Raw genomic sequence first — 19500 nt, forward strand, 5'->3', positions numbered from 1 at the left:
TGCTAGATGGGTAAATCCCAAGTACCAGAGTGGTGGGATATGCAATCCCCCCCCGCACCGGAGGTACAGCTGCTTCCAAGCATGATGGCAGAGGCTGGCCATTGGAATGCATTTCTCTGAACTGAGGACCAAGTCTGGAAGCCCGAGCGGTTACCCAGGCATTCCCCTTAGGAACAGCAAAACAGCTTCATTGCAGCATATGTTTCTGTTTTCCTCACTTTGAAATACACAAATGGAGTCAGATCCCTTCCTGCCAGGTGCTTGGGGACCACTGATATCTCTCTACCAGGCTAATGTTTCAATCACTAACACATTTACCGAACACCCATTCTAACCGGGCACTGGACTACTGCTGAGGACAAACAGGTGAATGAGACATAGTCCTTGCCTCCAAGGCCTCAGGGTCTACCTACTGAGGCTGACTGAAAAACATTTGTGTGTGTATGGGTGTGCGTGCATGTATGTATATGCACATATGTATACATATATGTACATGTACATGTTTACTCAGAGGTGCAAGAAAGGTGCTAGGAAATGAAATGCAGATGTCATCGATTCTTCAGGAAAGGTCCCTTGTGTTGGGCATCAAAAAGGAAGTTCTCAGGTGAGTGGGAAGGCCCATATTCTGAAGAGCTGGGACACCATAAGCAGGGACTGTGATATGTGGAAGCTACAAGACTGGTCAATGTTCTTCAAGGCAGTATCTTGGGCATGGCTGGAGTGGAGGGATGCAGCTTGGCTGCAAAAGTCCCAAGTGCCACTTGGACCATCACCCCTTCTGATCACAGGGGAGAACTGCTTGTATGAATAGAATGCATAAAATCAGAAAGAGATTAGCTACTACCCTGACCCCATCTATAGACAAATATCTTGTCCCAAGAATACACCAGAAGATGTAGGGCTATGAAAAGTTAATGAATTATTTATGTAATTACTTTTATTATTGATTTTAAAGGGTTCTTTATATATTCTAGATACAAGTCCCTTATCAGACATTTGCACATCTTTTCCCATTCTCTAAGTTGTCTTTTTTGATAGTGCTCTTTGAAGCATAAAGTTTTAAATTTTGATGAAGTCCAATTTACTTATCTATTGATGCTATTTTTAAGTAAATTATCAGAAAATAGATATCTAGCCAGTGTTTTCATGTTAAATTGTCCTAAATCTCACTAGAAAAGTGTGAAAGAGTTGCTAGAGTTTTAAAATATGGCAAATAGTTTTTAATTCCTCAATATGGACATTTTTAGGTAACTAGAGACCAGACCTGTATCCAATGGGTAGTAAGATATTCTAAATACGATATCTGGATTTGCTACTGGCTCAGATTTCTATTTGAGGCTATTAGAATCCCAGGTTTTTGAGATTTCAGACTTTTGTCTTTTCCCCCCCCCGACTCACTTTAGCATCCAGTTCCCAATATTATAATGTTGACTTATTTATTTAAGTTAAATATTAGCTCCTAAAAATTATGAAGCTTCATCCCAAACTTCATCTACTAAAAAACTTCATTAAAAGCTAGTGTACTGGGGCTGGGGTTGTGGCTCAAGTGGTACAGCACTCGCCTAGCATGTGTGAGGCACTGGGTTCGATCCTCAGCACCACATGAAAAAAATAAATTAATAAAATATATTGTGTCCACCTACAAACCAAAAAATAAATTAAAAAAAAAAAAGCTAATATACTGGGGTTGGGATTGTAGATCAGCATTTGCTAGAGAACTTGCCTAGCATGTGCAAGGCCCTGAATTTGATCCTAAGCACCACATAAAAGTAAATAAGTAAAATAAATATATATTGTGTCCATTTACAACAAAAAAATATTTTTTTAAAAAGCTAATGTTACATAACAAATTAGAATAAAAAAAATTTTTTAAAGTGTAACGTCAGAGATATGAAAAAATGTGCTCTATATGTGTAATATGAATTGTAATACACTCTGCTATCATACATAACAAATTAGGAGAAAAAAAGGCTAATGTACTGCTGTGATGGTGCACACCTGTAATCCCAGCTACTCAGATGGCTAAGGTAGGAGAATCACAAGTTCAAGGCCAGCCTGGACAACTTAGCCAGACTCTGACTCAATGTAAAAAATAAAAAGGGCTGAGGATATACCTCAGGGGTAGAGTGAACCTGGACTCATTCCCAGAACTGCAAAAACAAAAAAACAAAACTTTTTTTTAAAAAAGCTGATTTACAAACATGGTTTTATTTAATCTCACTCTCCCAAAAAGCAGGAACTAGCTCATATCTGAAAAAAATACATGTGAAAATAGAGGTGGAGGTGAGAGGGAGAGGCAGAGTGTGGCTTGCACTGAGAAGTGGATGCTGTGTTAAACCCATGGCTGAATTAGAACTGGGTCTCCGGTGTCCTCCCAGGGCTCAGCTGATTGTGTAAGTGCTTAACAAGTGTCTGAGAATGGACTACTGAAGTGGGCAACTCATTCACCCTACAGCTGTTCACTGGCCTAATTCAGGAGGCACCACTGCAGGGTCAGCCAGCTTATCTCTTTGATCTCTTAAGGAAAGAAAGCCAGATGCTGCTTCTCAACAGTGGGATCCCAACAGCACCCCTCTATGACTCTCCCAATACAGTTTATTCCCAATAACTCCAATTTAATCATTCTACTGCAGAAAAATTCTTTAACTCTATAAATATTAGAAAATAATTGATAATTGAAAAACAAAGTAATTCTTGGGGCTCTTATCAAAAGAAGACACAGAGGGTCTCTACTTTCTGGCTTTATTTTTAAACCTGTCTTTTGAAGACTCTTTCTGGGTCCTGAGCCATACTGCTTTTTTTCTTTAATCCTTTACCTTTAACCTTAGTGTCCTTGTAGGGGAATTTTGTTCTCATAGGTTTGGGTTGTAATACCCAATCAGATGAAATTTCCTTAAATCTGTTTTGATAATTATTAGCCAGTATCATGCACATACAAAGATATCTGCATATGCAGGACACAAAGGTTGAAGGTTATTAGAAATAGGTATTTGTATAAGTATTACAATCTACCAATAAGATCCTCAGCTGACAGGTGCCAGTAGAAGACACCCATCACTTCTTGGGTAAGGTTGAAGACTCCAACGATCTTGGAGAAGCTGCCTGAACTCCCAGGAAGTGGATTGGGGATGCATGTTGGCAACAGTTGGGTGTAGCTCTTTATTTGTGTGATCTTTAGTAATCATTGATTTCTCAGTTGTTTAGAAAGCACTAGTATAGTCAAGTGTTTATAAGTAATATTAATTTCTGACAAGACCTTCTTAAACACCAGGTAGAGAATGGTTCACCAATATGTTCATCTCAGAGACTGCACAATATAATGTTCAAGCACCACACTGGCTCAGCAGGGAATGAGGTCTCTGAATAGACAGTGTTGCCAAATACCAAAATCTGAGCCTTTGAAAGGCATGGAAAACTGGGGGAAGATTTTTTAAAAGCAAAGGAAAAATTCTCTTGATGAGGCCTCTTCCTTTTCTAAAGTAAAAACCTTTTCTTTAAATATTTAATTTCAACCCTACCCTAGCTCATGAAGACCTTACGAGGTTTTGAACTTAGCTCAATACTTGGGCAAAGTGATGTATGAAGCATCAGATGAAATATCATGTTTGAAAGGTATTATTATCATCATAGCCACTCTCATCTGCTAGTTAGAATAATATTGTTTATAAATACTACACTAATATATGTGCCTCTCATATGATAGCACATACATCACATTCAGAGATGATTTGTTCCTTAACTAAGTCCTTGGATTAGGCCATTCTAAGTTTTAATGATATTAGCTATTGCAATGAGAATCTATAACATACACACACACACACACACACACACACACACACACACACACACACACACACCTAATTATATATTGGTATTAACTTTAAGCTTTTTCTTTGTCAGCCTTACAAGCCAATTTTCTAGCCCTTGGTAGATAGTTTGCTGGCAGGATTCTCACTATACTTATGAATCCAAATGCTTTACTCAACTTTGTTCTTCTTTTGGGGACCAGGAAAGCCTGAATGACTAATTCTAAGATAAGTGAATAGATACGGAGGTGCATGATTATGCTGGAACTTGCTAGCACACTGCCTAGCTTTCAGGCCTCCTCATGCTTATATTCCAAAGTATAAATGCACATGTGGAGGGAACCTTCATACTGGCAGCATCTAGAATTCTGTGACAGTTGCAAGATTGCCAATTCCTGCTTAAAACTTTAATAGGAACTTCCTTTCTCCAGTAAGTGTCAATATGTATTTGCATCATAGCAACTTATATCTATGGCAAAGTAGAAAAGATTCCTTTCAAAGAGACTTAATCTATGCAGCCCTCCTGCTCACAAATCCAATTTATACTTCCTGGCCATAGGATGTCATATTTAGCAGTATTTCAAAGGGAGAAAGAAGAGAAACTCAGCAAGGGTTGCACAAACAAAGTCTGAAACAAGTGAAAAAAATTTTTTTCCAGATCTCTAGTCAGGAAGTTGTCCAAATGGCCCAATGATGACATACTAACACAGAATAAGGCTGCAAGGAAGGTTGCAGAACAGAAATAAAACCAGATGGATGTTACAGAAAATGGCTGGGGAAGCAGGACACAGTCTGTAACATGCATCTCAGCTTCTCACCCATGCACATGTCCTCAGCTCAGTGAGCTCTGGGGGCTTGGGCCACATGCATCAGAAACAAGGACCAGGAAGTGGACTTGGGCAGCTGCAGGCTGGGCTTCCTGCTGCCAGAGTAGCAAGGGCCCCTTCTGTTTCTGGCAACATGTTCCTGAGATGGACACCCTACCTTTAATCTCACATTCATTTAAAAAATAACTTCCCCATGATCACAAGTTCCAAAATAAAAAGTTAATGTACCCCTGGGGGACATCACCCCATTTGAAAGATCTCTTAGATGCATTCCTCAAATGGCTGTAAGTTTCCTTCCATCTGAAATTTCCAAGTGCTAAAGAAGCCGTCCATGTAAATCGACACAATAGCTAAGAAATAATTCCTTGGAATAATAAGGATTTAGCCAAATATGTTAGGCTTTTAAAGTGATATCTTTTTACAAATTCTCCATGTTTTATTTGCTGGGTTGGCAAAAAGCTCATCTGATTTAAAAAATAAGAATATACTGCTGTGTACATATTTTATCGGAAGTATATAAATTGTTTCATGTGAATAAAATATAGGCCTCTATTCAATAAAAAGAAAAATGAGAGAAAGAAGCAGAGATCATTAGATGTTTTTAAAAGTGTAAGTTCAGGGTCACGCTAATTCCTCTTGGTCTAATGCTTTTTATAATTTAGACAACATTTGTGTTGAAAACTTCAAAATCAGACTGAAAACAGAAAAGAATACATCTTTACATTTTTTAACACTGAACCATTTGGGCACACAGAGGTATTATAATTTTGTAATTAAATGATTGAGAACGATTCTTTGTTTTAGCCTCAATAAAGATGCAATTTTCTAGTGGGTCAGGAGGCTGAGGCAGGAAGATCATGAGTTTAAAGCCAGCCTCAGCAACTTAGTGAGGTACTAAGCAACTCAGTGAGACCTGTCTCTAAATAAAAAATATTTAAAAAGCTAGAGATGCGGCTCACTGGTTAAGCGCCCCTGGGTTCATTCCCCAGTACTGCCCCTCCAAAGAAATGTAATTTTATTTTCTGGTTTTAAAGAGATGAAAAATAAAGGTTTGCTTAAAAATTTTTATTTGCACCTATTTATGTGGAAGCACGTGCACCTAATGGGAACAAGTTCTTCTAGGGATGCAAGGGGCTGGGGTCTGGGCTGGCTGATGCCTGTTCCTAGTATGAGCCCTGGGCTAGTTGCTTAGCCAGGGCCTCTGCTCCATGGTCTTCCCATTGAGATGCCTTGACAGGGAGGCTGTGAAGAGTGAATGGAATGAGGCAGTCAGCAGTGTTACCAGCACCATGCCAACCATATACGGGGCACTCCAGCTCATATCTTCCCGATGAGGGCTTGCATCCTTCCTGATGTATAGACCAGGCACATAACACTCAAAAGGGTAAGTACATAACCCGAGGTCACAGAGCCAGCAAGTGAAAGGAGTAAGATTTAAATCCTGATTCCAGTGCCTCGAGCTTTCCCTCTCTCTACATGACCACTTGGGGACACAGGGTACTGCTAGTCACAGACATTTTGCCATGTGTTATTTTATACACTTTGTGTAACTTTTCAGGGCCAATGAATGAAATACTTTCTATAGAAAGTATCTCTCTGAAAGATGAAACATGCCATAATTCAAACTAGGAAATCTACACTTTAATGAATCAAAAATGTATTTTTTCTTGAATACCAGAAATAACCTAAGTCTTAATTTGGCCGAGGGCTGCTTTATTAAACTCTCTTTAAAATACATGCTGATTTCCTTCTGGTTTTATAAACATTTGCTGAAGTATCATCTTGACATATGGATAATAATTTCTCCCCCAAAAACTAATTAGCAATAATAGTTTTGAATAATCTGTCAAAGATTTTAGAAAGTGCTGTGCCTTCCAAAATACGTGCTAATGGCAAATGGTGTGTCTTCAGTAAGCATGTCAGCAATATTATTTTTCAAAGCATGGAAAATGCTGAAATAGCAAATTTATAAGATAACTAAGCCTGGTACATCTATACTTTAGGACTCAGTCACTCAGGAATCTAAGTGAGTTAAAAGGAAAAAAAAAAATAAATAAAGCTTGAGTAGACTGACAGTGAAAGTCCAGGAAACTAGAACATTTCTGGTCAATAGATGCATTAGCAACGGGAGCCTTGTTTTTGGACTGTTCTTAGACCCAGAGAAACAATGGAGCTTGCTTCCTCCTCCTCCTCCTCTTCCCTGTGCTATTTTTTCTTGTTAACTTGTTTCAAATCAAGATTACAGAACAAGTTAGCCCCTCTGTGGGAGTTCATGCTTAATTTAAATTATGGGCCTCTTTAGGGCTCTCCTCTCCCCCAACGTGTGGAGGGCCCCAGCCCAGGACTCGGCAGAACCACAGCCACAATGAAGAATGGGGAAGAATGGGGGGGGGGGGAGACAGGAAACAGAAGGCAGAGCCTCTTCTCCATCATGTGGAAAGAAGGACAAATTAAAAGCAAAGGTGCGGAAGAGAGAGAATTACGCTGTCATAGATCATGTTATGTTGCCCAAACATGTTAATATAGTTCAGTGGCTTATCCCTAGAAAATACGACTTTTAGACATTTGTTACTACACACTATTGGGTTTCGCTGAGATGTATCACATGTTGAACCCAGGAAAATACCCCAAGTATATATTATATTTTGCTTTTGATGCGTACAAAAACAAAATAATAATATACATGTTTTTTCTAAGTGGCAGATGACGAACCATACAGTCTTAAATATACTTCCTGTTTCTTCATCTAGAGCCCTTAGAAATGACACAGCTCTCCAAATGCAAGCTGCTGTGCCAGTTCTAAGGCCACCGTTGGGTACCGTCATGACACACGCAGGCATGCTGGAGGGTCAGAAGCTTGGTGGCTGCTCTAACTCTTGGAGATGTAGCTTATTAGCCTTGCCGGGGTGCTAATAAATCTCCACTACGCAGCACAGGTGGCCCTGCCGAGGCCTGCCTCCTTACCTTTGACATGGGGAAGGAAGTGGTGTCGGAAGGGGGGGTTGGGGCGGGAGTCGCTGTGGGTGGAGCTGAAACTGCTGGTGCGCGGGTGGGACACCCTCTGCACACCAGGAGACAAAAGCTCTGTGCGGCAGGGAATCGGACAGGGCCCAGGAAACAGAAAAGAAGAACAGAAATTAACACAGGAGCAGGGAAAGTGGCACTGTTCCAACGGGGGACAAGAGTGTTAACTAGGAGTCTGAAAAGGAGGAAGGAAGACGAGTTACGAATGCACCTGCAGAGGGTTAGGCGAGGGTGGACAGAGTCACTCTCAGAATAAATGGCTTTGGTGAGGAGGAATGGTCCCAGGACACGCTCTGGCAGTTTGACGCCAGCTACTGTGGAGCGAGGACTGGGCACAGCATGTGGACTCAGTGACACCGGTTGATAAAAAGCACTTGACAAAATGGAACCCTCAGAAATGCACGTGAAAAATGATATTCATTTCAAAAAACGTGAAAAGAAGTGCTTGTGTGTAGGGGTTGTATTATTTTTTCAAGCTGCAAACTCATCCCACTTTGCAGTTTTACATTTTATTTCACCTACACAGAAGGAAAGTCCGTTTGTGTTCCCCAGGGGGCAGAGTGGGGTTGGCTCTTGAGAGCTGGCATCAGAGTTGGGACGGGAAGCAGCATCTCAGAGAAAGAATGGACCACTGCAACTAGACCTGGACCTGGGCGATTTAAGACATCATCCAGCACCCAGAATTTGTAGGGTGGATACACTGGGGTATTGTACTCAGATCACAAATACCCTATGAGTTTCATTTTAAATGGTTAGGACTCCAAAAATACCAGCTTAACACTTGGAATTTGCATATTTGTAGCATATTGTGAAAGGAGGGAAGAAGAACATTCCAAAGGGTCCTGGCATCAGAACCATGATTGGAAGAGATGAAGACTTTCCAGTGCTCAGTCAGGACGGGTGTTGCGGGGGCGGGGGGCAAGTGTTGCTGACTGACCACTCCCTCGCTCCTCAGGGGTGTGTGGAAGATTACCCTGCAGCCCCCACACCATTCCAAAAGTGCCACAGCTGGGCTGTCAAGGGTTTTGGTATATGTACATCTGCAGGTTACAGCAAGAAGGATTTCACACTGCCCAGAGAGCAAAGACTTAAATGGAGACCCTTGTCCAAGACATGAATAAAATGAATGTAGTTACACATTAAAAGAGAAGACATTTCCTGAAAACTTTCATTTAACTTAATTCATTTAACATAATTCAGTAAGTACAGATAAACCTAAAGAAATGGATATATTACTGAAATATCCAGTAGTTTCAATCTTATTACATTCTGCAAATCTCCTTTGGTTTTATTCCTTGTGTTATTTAAAAAGTTAGCATTTGAATGGGTTTGTGAAGTCTTCATAAATGTACAACATCACCCCCAGGTTTGTTTGGAAGCCAACATCTTCCCTGTGACTTGCTTTCTCGGGGCTTCCCGGATCTCTCCTGGGATGGCCATTCTGCTACACACATCAGACCTCACTAAGAGCTATAGGAACTAAATTCTCTGCAGAAAAAGGGCAACCTAAAGTCTGCTACTATGTGACATTTTCTACTGTGGTATATCCCTGAGATTTCTGTATATTCCAAGTTTGATTCAAAATCTTAGGGTTGGGAGGCATCTCAGAAGTTACTAGGACAAGCCTGAGTCCTCTTTCTAGAAGGTACATAGCCACACATGCTTAGAAATGCTAGGTGCCTAGATGAGGGTATTCTAAACCCTTGTCAATAGATGGCTAGTACTGGATTTTAGATGATGTTGATATGTCTAAAAAGCATATCAAAGTACTTCCTGGTGGAGATCTTCATTATAAATCTCAAAGTGACAAAAATCTTATCACACCTGAAAAAAAAATCTCCTTTGCTGCCAATATTTCACTGTCAAAATATAATTTAATAAATTACAGTGAATATAGCCATAAAATGATTGAAGTTCCAAGAAAAGATATAACACAAAATATAGTTGGGTATCAGTTTTCATTTTGTTATGGGAGAGGATCAAAAATACTTAGCAATCAGATTTTTCAATATGCTATGCATGGCAGGGATTTCACACAGAGATAACAGCTTATCATGTAGGTGGATACTGGGAACTGTGGCCCTTACCAGGTCTGTGGAAATGCTGGGGAGAGCGCGAAGTGGTTGGAGTGTAACTGTGGCGGCTGTATACAGGGGAGTTGATGGAGCCCTGGCTGGTGGATCGATGGATCACCCGATCCCGAATGTCCTGGTAGCCCTAGAAACAAAGCATGGGAAAGAATGAGGACAAAATACTTTGATGCTACTTATGCACATTTCCAACAAAACCTGGTCCGTAGCCAACATCGCTAGGGAGTTATCTTGGCTACCTGTTGGTGTTTACTTCTTAGGGTCACATTCCATAAATATGCAAGCACCTGAGCATTTTGTGTCTAATGCATTTTGTTCAAACCTGCAGTTCTTGTAATTATTAAAAATTAAGATGTAAAATCATAAATTCTATGACCATGTTTATATTGTGCTTTTCAGTTTTACAAAGCGTGTCCACCTATGTCAGATCTTCCTAATGGTAAGGAAGGGCATGGCATTGCCTTCCTTCCCCACTAATGTAAAAACAAGGTTCCAAGCAGTCAGACACACAAGTGCATAGCTAGCACAGGTAGGGGTTCCCATCCAATGGGCATCCATATGCAACTTTGTCCTGTGTTCTGACCACTGACCCATGCTGTAACACTACATCTGGTGACATTTTAAGTTGACACACCCAGAGAACAGGTTGGTGATTGCCTTAAGGCCAGTAATTCTACTCCTCACCTTGGGAAGTATATTCCAGGGAAAGAATTTAAAATGATCTTTAAAAGTAATAATTCAAAGATTTTTATAATACCACCATCCATAAAGGCAAAGATCGGTATTATATACTCAACAATTGGAGAATAATTCAGAAACAATCACTTTGATAGAATATAATGTCACCCATGTCGAAACCCAGAAAAGGACATATTGGGTGATAGGTACAATAAATTAGACATGTACAAATGCAATATAAAACTTTCCAAAAAAAGTTGGAAGAATGCAAAAAGTATTTTATGTTTCAGGAGTTTGTTGTCCTGTGAAGCTTCTACTAGCACATTCTTTAAAAAAAAAAAAAAAAAGCTTAAAAGAACACATGAAAGACTGAATTAAAATCTCAGTGTGGTAGCTTTGTGAAATTGGAGAGCAAATGTCAAGGAAACTTTGGTTTGATTTACTTGGCCATATAAAATATACTATATATATATATATAAAATTACACAATGACAACACAAAAAGCCCCCAAAAGATGTGCTTCAGTCTTACAACTAGTCCATAATTGAAGCTGGTTCTTCATAAATTCAGTTATAATTGTTAGATCAGTACTAGAAATCAGTTGCTCACAGTATTTACCCACAAACCATGGAAATATTATGGACTTTTCACGATCTTGAATTATAGAGATTTTCTATGATGGATTTTAGAAAGAGTATCCAGAAAGCTGCTTGATGCTAAGACCAGAACACTGAGTTTACACCAGAAGAATTGACTTCCCGGGAAGAAGTGGTTCTGCTTATGGATGACACTATGACCACTGTTGGCCTCATCAGGTGACCCAGTGCATTAGGGTTCAGATAACTTAAGTGTAGATGACACAGAGAGCCCCACCCTGGATGGTGGCCTCCATCCCTCCAGACATTCGCTTAGCAGTTGGAGGTACAAATTCAGATTAACACGAGGCCCCTTTTACTCCACAGATTACATTTAGAAAGAAATGTATTGCCCTTTTAAGATCCTACCTTACAGGTAGGTAATCCCTATGCCACTATAATCTCGGTTTTTGTTTCTTTATGTGTTGTGTCCTTTTTCAAAAAATTCCAGTCTAGGCAAGATCCAAACCACTTGCAAATTTCACTCATTAAAATGGTCAAAATGGTACTTACTTCTGCTGATGGAGTAGGAGACAAAGTCCTTGGAGACTAGGACAATAAAAGAGAAGTCAAAGTCACAATGTTGTAAATTTTTTTTACCAGTTTTAATTAGATTTGCTTATCAGATTAGTTGGGAACATTATTCCAAATTCATGTGCCAACATCTGTTACCCATTCCTGTCTTCAGATTTAATATTTACTGGGGCCCATGGTAAACTCTGACAAAGTTCTTGGGAGAGATTCTGGTGCACATTTTTTTTTGCCCAAGAATCATGGTTTTAACAAATATATTGTTAATAGTATTGTTAACTTAATAAACATATTGATGTCTTAAGTGATCAAACTAGACAAAATGGAATTATTTCCCCCTATATATTCACACTACGCCCAGATTTCCACTGTACTGAGTTATAACATCTACAAAAACATGGGATTTTGTAAACATGTTTTTAACTAAATTATAACTTTGGCAATCACTGAAAAATAGTTTGGTAGGAGTGTGATGACCAGGCATGTGGATCCTGTCCGGGCTGCCTGGCCAATTTCACCACCACGCAGCTTCTGGCTTCCAATCGTCCAGGTACACAGGCTTCCTTAGGGCCACCAACAGGCCAAGTCCTGTCTCACCTCAGGGCCTTTGGACTTGCTCTTTCCTCCACTACCAGGGCTTTTCATGTAGACACCTGCAGAGCTCACCCCCATTTTCTATTCTATGAAGTCTCAGTTCAAAGTCACCTTCACACAGCACCTGCTGTGACCCTCCTATGTAAAACAGCAACTTCTCCCCCAGCATTCTTTCTTGTTACTTTCCTTCGTTTTTCTTCATGATACTACCTCCCTGTAGAATTCTCCTGTGTATCTGTTTACTTCCTGTCTCCCAAGCTCAATGAGGGCAAGGACTGTTTATAACAATCTATTCCCAGTGATGAAAGTAGCTCTTGCCACATATTTGGTGCTCAGTGAATATTTCCTGAATAAATAAAATGTTTGTAATTAAAATGTAAGAAGTTTTCAACTAGAAATGAAATGCAAAATAAGCATTCTAAAGAACAACATCAGGGGTGGATTTCTTAGTTTTAGAATTGGATCTTTTCCCCACATTAACAATGACATGGCAGACTCTCTTGCACGGCAAGCTTCCTCAGGCCCCATGGTAATGTCTGCAGCTATGGCCTGTCTCTAGGGCATCTTTGCTGGCCAAGGATGGCCCCCTGTGGAGAAGCTAGCTCTCCTCCTGCTCTGATGATGCATTCTGGATCCACTCCTCAGGTGGAGGGCTACGCAGAACTCAAAGTTACTCCTGTGTTTCTAAAATGTCTATATATGGATTCTACAAAGGAAGTGCTAATAATGAATGGAATAAATAATAGAATAACTTGTAAAGTTTACTCCCTGCAAGATCCATGTGTTGGGGAGAGTTTGACATACCTGATATCTATTCCAGGAGACATCCTCTATCCATAGAGAAACCCTTAGGTCACCATTCCAGGTTATGATGGTAATGGCATTGAATCTGAGAGCAGCTAGAATTTCTGTTGAGCATTTATGTATGAATTACTGTTCTAATCTAAATACCTTACCTAATCCTTATATAAAGACTTTAGAGGTAGGTAGCAATTATTGTTTTCTACCTTGAGTTTACAGGGAAGGAGACTGAAGTATGAAATTTTCTCAGTCACATGGTTCATAAATATAGGGTTAGTAAATACCAGAGTCAGTGTTTTTTATTTGTTTGTTTGTTTTTGTGGGCACTGGGGATTAAATCTTAAATACAGGGGTACTCTACCACTGAGCTACACACCTCTCAGACTTTTTTTTGAGACAAGATTTTGCCAAGTTGCTCAGGCTGGCTCAAACTTGCAATCCTCCTGCCTCAGCCTCCTGAATAGCTGGAATTATAGATGTGCATCACCATGTCCAGCCAGAGTCTGATTTTAAATATTGAAAATTTCACTTCAAAGCCTTAATCCTTAAGAGCCTGATGTTTTACTGCCCCAAATGGATTCACTTGGAAACACAGACCACCATAAAAAAACTCAGCTCCTCCTTGGTTGTATGACTTGAACATTAATAAATTCTCATCCACTTGCTCTAAGACCAGCCCCTATGTAATTTGTTCGGGAGCCTCTCCTTGCCCTTGATCACCTAGGTCACTTTGCAACACTCTTTGTTGCCCAATGGCAACTCAACAGCCCATGCCAATCAAACTGCATTTGAGAGCTGCCAAAGATGCAATGCAGCAAAGCAACCACTAGGTGGCACTACATGAAAATGGATGTCACCTCTGGTTTAATGGACCATGGCAATGAAGAGTTATGATCTGGAATAAAACCCCAATTAGAAAATAAACAAATAGGAGGAATGTTATATAAATATAAATCAATGTAAATATAATTATAAAACAATAAATATTATCTGTGTATAACTGACGACAAATTAAACAGATTCACTATACTAATATGCTTTTCCTTTATCTCAGTTAAGCCTGAAAACACTGCGTGACTGTCCACTCTCATTCAACTTTGGCTGAATGGCTGATTTGAGGCAACTACTTGGATAATATCTCCCTCAATGGACTCAAATAGTCTACAGATGATTCCAATTTAAAAACTAAAGTGGGAAGGGGTGCTGGGGCAGTAGCTCTGAGGTACAGCATGTGTTTAGCATGCTCAAGGCCCTGGGGTTAGTCCCCAGCACCAATAAATACATAAATAAATAGAGAAAAACAGAATGAGTTGAAGAGGCCAGGAAAAAAAGACCAGAGGGAGGAGCCCAAGCCATGTGAAGCTGTGGTCCGGCAGTGGGGTGTGTCTGTTGGCCAAGCACCACTAAGCCCCAGGAGGACAGGTAATAATGGTAGCAGCTGCCATTTGCTGAACATTAACACGTTTGTCCCTCTGTTAACTGCTCTACATCGATTAGTTTTTGTACTCCTTTCTAGCCCCCTGTGAGGTAGCCTATTTTCCAGATGAGGGAAGTAGAATTGGAATGGTTGTCACATGGCAATGTCAGACCACCAGTGTGTGGTGATCCCTGGGTAGAGCCCAGGTAATTTGATTCCAGATCTCACCTCATCCCGGTGTACTTTGCTGTTACCACAATCTCTACTTTTTTTCTTTTCTTGTACATTCTGATTATGTGAAGATGCTGAAAACTGTAGCTACCAAAATTTCGGTAGCTACAGAAATGCTCTCTCTCATCACAATCCCCATGAATATACTTCAGGCTCATTTGAAGTTCAAGACTCCCAGAAGACTCTCCCTCCCCTAGTCTTCCCTGACAACTCTACAGCTTCTATCCCAGCCTGACTCTGCTGTTTTATGTGCAGTTCTTCCACCTCTGTAACCTCCCTTGAGACAGAGATCACGTGACAGGTTTTGAATACCTTAAAGCACCTGGTGTGGAAACCCACAAACAAAAGACAGTCGAAAAGACTGATTTATTTTAACTCCAAACATCAGTTGTTGCACGTGTGACTACAAAGAAAGTGAACTGCGGTACATCCTGCAACCACCAGGAATTTATTACCTCTCCAAGGCTCTGTCTCTCCTGCTTGTCATCATAGCCCGAGGTGTAGAAAGGCTCATAGGTAATGAGATCAGGACGTTCAATGTCATAAATTGCCTTGACCTTGGGGATGGCGGCTAAATCCTTGTAATCCAGGATTTCGTTGTCTACTTTTGCCTAGTAAAGTTAAATGGAGAGAATTGTTACTCTGCAGTCTCATTTCTTGAGAAACTATTGCCAGTAAATTTTATGTCTTGTTTAAAATGTGAAGACCTTAAAACAAACCAAAACCCCTTGCTTAGCGCAGCCATGCTTTCCAGTGAATTACCAATTTATACCATCAGTTAATCGGGTTTTTTCCCCCTTAAATCATCTAAAGCTTAAGAAAAATTATGTGCAGAATTTGTTAAATATAAAAATGTGTAAACCTGAAGAATAATTTTCTAATTTACTACAGGAAAGGAAAGAAATCTCAAACAGATGGTCAAGAAATTGGTTCCCAGATGGCTAAAACCAAGAACTGCCTATTTAATAAACTAAATATTTAAATATCTTTGATGTCAGAATTTAAGAATACTCAGCAACAGTGTTATAAAAATATATAATTAATCCCTATATATCTGTATGTAAGTTAGGTGTGACAATTTTAGAAGTCCAGGACTGGAGGAGACGCTCATTATAATTTGCAAGATCCGGGGTTTGATCCTCAGCACTGAAAAAAATTTTTTTAAGTCTTGCATTTTGCAATCATCTTTTGATCTGATGACCACATACAAATTGAATCACCTGAAGGAAAATATGACCTGGAGGGCTGATGTACCAAGATGAACACTGGATCTCTAACAGAGATGAATCATTTTGCATTAGCTTCTGTTTTGGATTGTCCATTCTGCTATTTCAATCCCCAAACTTAGCTGCCCCACAAATGTCCCTTCTGGAAGCAGATACTTACATAGATAGTGTGACCTGGTGAGCCAGGGATGCTGGATCCTGGTCTGGAATAAATACTTTCTGAAGAGGTCCTGGTTGGCTGTAAAATAAATGGTGACTTGTGAGATTTCAGGCCATGGCGTCAGAATCAAGAAGGCCTGGGTCCCTAAGCTGTACTAAAACTAGTTAAAGGAGGAGAGATGTCGTATCTTTTCTTTGAAGATAAGGGAAAATACAACCTTGAAGGAAAGGGACATGTAGACTAGTTTTGAGACCTGGCACCGAAAGTGCATTGGGGGTCTTTCTCAGTGTCTTCCTCTTCTTGCTCCCCACAAAAACCTCTGGCTTTCTCATGCAGCACACTGCTCCCACGCTGCATGGCCACAATCCCAGCCCTGTCACCACCTTGGCTCCTCTGGACTATTGCAATGCCCCCCACTGTGGGCTTCCAGCTCTTGCCCTTGACTTCTTCAAATGCACTTGGCACCCAGTGGATCTTTCAAAAGAGATTTATTTTATTTCTTTTAAAGAACATAATTTGAACTTCCAATATCCTGCTTTTGGCTTCAGCATCAACTCAGAATAAAACCACAACTCCCAGGGCCTCGCAATCACTCCGCTGCCTTCTCCTACCTTGTCACTCATCACCTGTCATCATTCACAGAAGCAGGAGCACCTCCCTGCCTAGGGGTTCTTATCCCCGATGCTCCCTCAGCCTGCAATGCTCTTACCCACAATCTGACTGGGTTGACTCTTTTTCCTCCTTCAAGCCTAAAGTCTTAAACATCACCTGTTCAGGGAGGCCCTCCCTGTTTTCCAGGCCAGAGTTCTCACAGTGCCATTCTTACTTTTTCCTTTGTGAATAAAAATTCCAATTGATACATTTATTGGTTTTGCTACATCAGGTCTACTTCCCCCTTGACTTTGGTCATGCTCTCCACCCTCACACAGTTGTCACCACTGCATACATGCAATGCTTTGCACAGGTACACAGAAGGCATAAACATTTGTGGAGAGAATGAGCTCAAATTTATTTGCAGGCACCAACTCATGTCTCTTCCATGATTTGAGCCTAACACAGAGAACATCCTGAGCTTGAAGAAGGTGGAAGAAATAGGACCTCATCATAGGTACTTGAGAACCCTGAGAGTGTTGGTTATGCAGGCTGGACCCACGGGAAATGAATGAACTAGGGTTGAGAGCCTCCCCCCTCTGCTTGGCATATTTTGGAAAGTTTTACACAGAAAACTAAGGTCCTGGTCTTGAGAGACTTCCTCATGTCTGTGCAGTTATTTTCTGGAGCAGATGACTTTAAGATCTACAATAGAATAGGACATTTCCCTTTGGCTCTATTCCTACCAATAAGTGACACCTTGAATATAGGTATAACTGAACCCAAAGAACTCCTAATAGCACAGGTGCTGTGTCTCCAATTCACACCTGAAAAAAGGAGCGCAGACATAGCTGGCCACTTAAGGCAGGCATGGTTGGACTCATTCTCAAAGCCACACTCACAGGAGGGCTGTGCCCAGAGATATCTGACTGAGCAGTGGTGGGAGAAGTGTCACTATGCCCAGATGGAGGCATGCATCACTCAGCGCTTCCACGACCTGCCACATACAAGCGTTCTCCTCCAACTGTGATTGAAGCTACTATTTCCCAATCACAGGTGAATTTCAATATGAGAAAATTCTACATCAGAGCATGTTGGAAAAGAAAGGATCTGCGTTACACTAAAAGAATGTCCAGTTTCTAGATCCATTTCTCAATCAAACTACAGAAGTGGCATTACCCAAATATAACCCTCCTTTAAAAATTATTTTTAAAAAGTCTTTTTACTGAAAGTTGAAGTGACATCCATCTCTGTGGGATAATTAAATACAGGTAGTCCTTCAGGTTCAAGTAGCCAGGACTTAATATTTGCTAAACTTGGTATCAAATTAAAACCTCTTATTTAAGCAACAACACAGGAATAGCAGCCAGTGTTTATTGCCCAATTCCTATGTGGCAGGCCTGTGCTGAGCCTATACCAGCTTAACCGCATTAAATCTGCTCAGTGAGATGGGTTTTCACCCCATTTTACAGATGAGAAAGAGGTATGAGTGATCCAAGCTGTAGAGGTAGGAAGGGTTTGAGTTAGGATTTGAACCCAGCTAACTCCTGCACTTGATTTTTGTCTACATCATAAGGTGAGTGCACTCATGTATTTCCCAACACAGCTATGGAACAAAGAGGGTGAGGGTACTAAGCAACACGTTGACATCAGTAGCAGAAAAGAAGGAATGCTAACTGAAAATATGCTCATTGCCCTGTGGGCTCACTGCCTGAGCGCCCTGGAGTGGAGGTGGGTGGGAGAGGCGGGCTGCAGGGGTGACAGGTCTTCACTTACTGGGGTTGCTGTGACAAGGGCCTGTGTCCTTAACAAGCACCTGGACATTAACTGAAAAGCCAAGTCACATGCTGAGCTTGGTGGTGTCTTGTATGTAACTCATCCCTGTTTTTGCCAAGAGTGGGCCAGGGACATCACTGCCATTTCCTGCGATAACACACCTGGGGACAGCTCTGAACTGCTTGGTGGCTCTTGTCCTGTCCGTGATGATAGGAATAGAGTTGAAGACCAACCTGAGCACAGGTGGGGAAGGACCCTTATGCTGTCTCCCAGGGACAAAGAACTCCGCAGAGACAGGGCTCAGGACAAGCTAGCCTGTTCAAGCTGCGTTTCTCCCTCCTTCCTCCTCGGATTAGCAGAGTTTGTGAGTTATATAGGCTTTCTCCAAGGCATTCATCCTGTTTGGACTATGAATATTACTGGGCTAAAGGTTTTAAGGGATAATGAACAATTTCATCAAGTTTGATTCTTTAAACGTTTTCAGATCTAAATCACCTCCAATCTGCATGGGCCTGCCCCTGAGTTCTCTGATTCTGAAATAATCCAGACATCTACAGTCAGTTTTCAAAGTCAATTCAGCTGGTCACCAAGCCTACCAAGGCTCTTAGAGTGACTGCTCTGCCCCTCGTATCTTTAGGCTAGTTAGTGTTTCCTGGAAAACGCTCAAGATGTTTCAGAGCTTCAGAAATGACCCTTGCATGGAACCTCCCACTCACCACTGTTTACTTTTGCTCCATCCTGACCCATCAAACTCTTTTATAAAATTTACTTCCTTAGACCTCCCGTTCATGGTCAAGTTACATTCTTACTTCCTATTCCTTACAATGGCCCTTCTTTGTCTTCCTGTCTGTAAGTAAGGGGATAAAACACAACTCTGCGTAGTGTAATATGGTGGAGTTAAAATCTGGTTCTGGAGTCAAATAATTAGCTCAAATCCAGGTTCCGCTAGTTGTGCAACATTATGGGAATTTTTCTTTCTTTTTTTTTTTTTCCTTTTACCTTTCTTGAGTCCCAACTTCTTCATTTATAAAACAAACAGGGGAGAGAGTACCAGCGACAGCTGCTTCATAGTCTTAAACGAGATAGTACCTTCGAAGATCCAGCCAGGCGTGA

At 40.8% G+C, this 19500-nt stretch overlaps 1 protein-coding gene across 13 annotated transcripts in view; it reads right to left on the reverse strand.

The window, feature by feature from the left end:
• The window catches only part of Ablim1 (actin binding LIM protein 1), a 272608-nt gene that overhangs the window by 19075 nt on the left and 234033 nt on the right, over positions 1-19500 (reverse strand). For 7 of the 13 annotated variants that reach the window (XM_048807393.1, XM_048807390.1, XM_048807389.1 and 4 more), the window contains exons 9-12: positions 16021-16098; positions 15090-15245; positions 11574-11609; positions 9745-9874 (exon numbers count right to left, since the gene is read on the reverse strand). In XM_048807393.1, the coding sequence (XP_048663350.1) occupies positions 9745-9874; positions 11574-11609; positions 15090-15245; positions 16021-16098 (400 nt within the window). Of the gene's footprint in view, positions 1-7597; positions 7718-9744; positions 9875-11573; positions 11610-15089; positions 15246-16020; positions 16099-19500 lie in introns of all 13 variants that reach the window. The other 6 variants (XM_048807388.1, XM_048807383.1, XM_048807387.1 and 3 more) reach the window with 1 other exon arrangement.

The sequence above is a fragment of the Marmota marmota genome, unplaced genomic scaffold (assembly GCF_001458135.2).
Source record: "Marmota marmota marmota unplaced genomic scaffold, marMar, whole genome shotgun sequence".
Classification (NCBI taxonomy): Eukaryota; Metazoa; Chordata; class Mammalia; order Rodentia; family Sciuridae; genus Marmota; species Marmota marmota.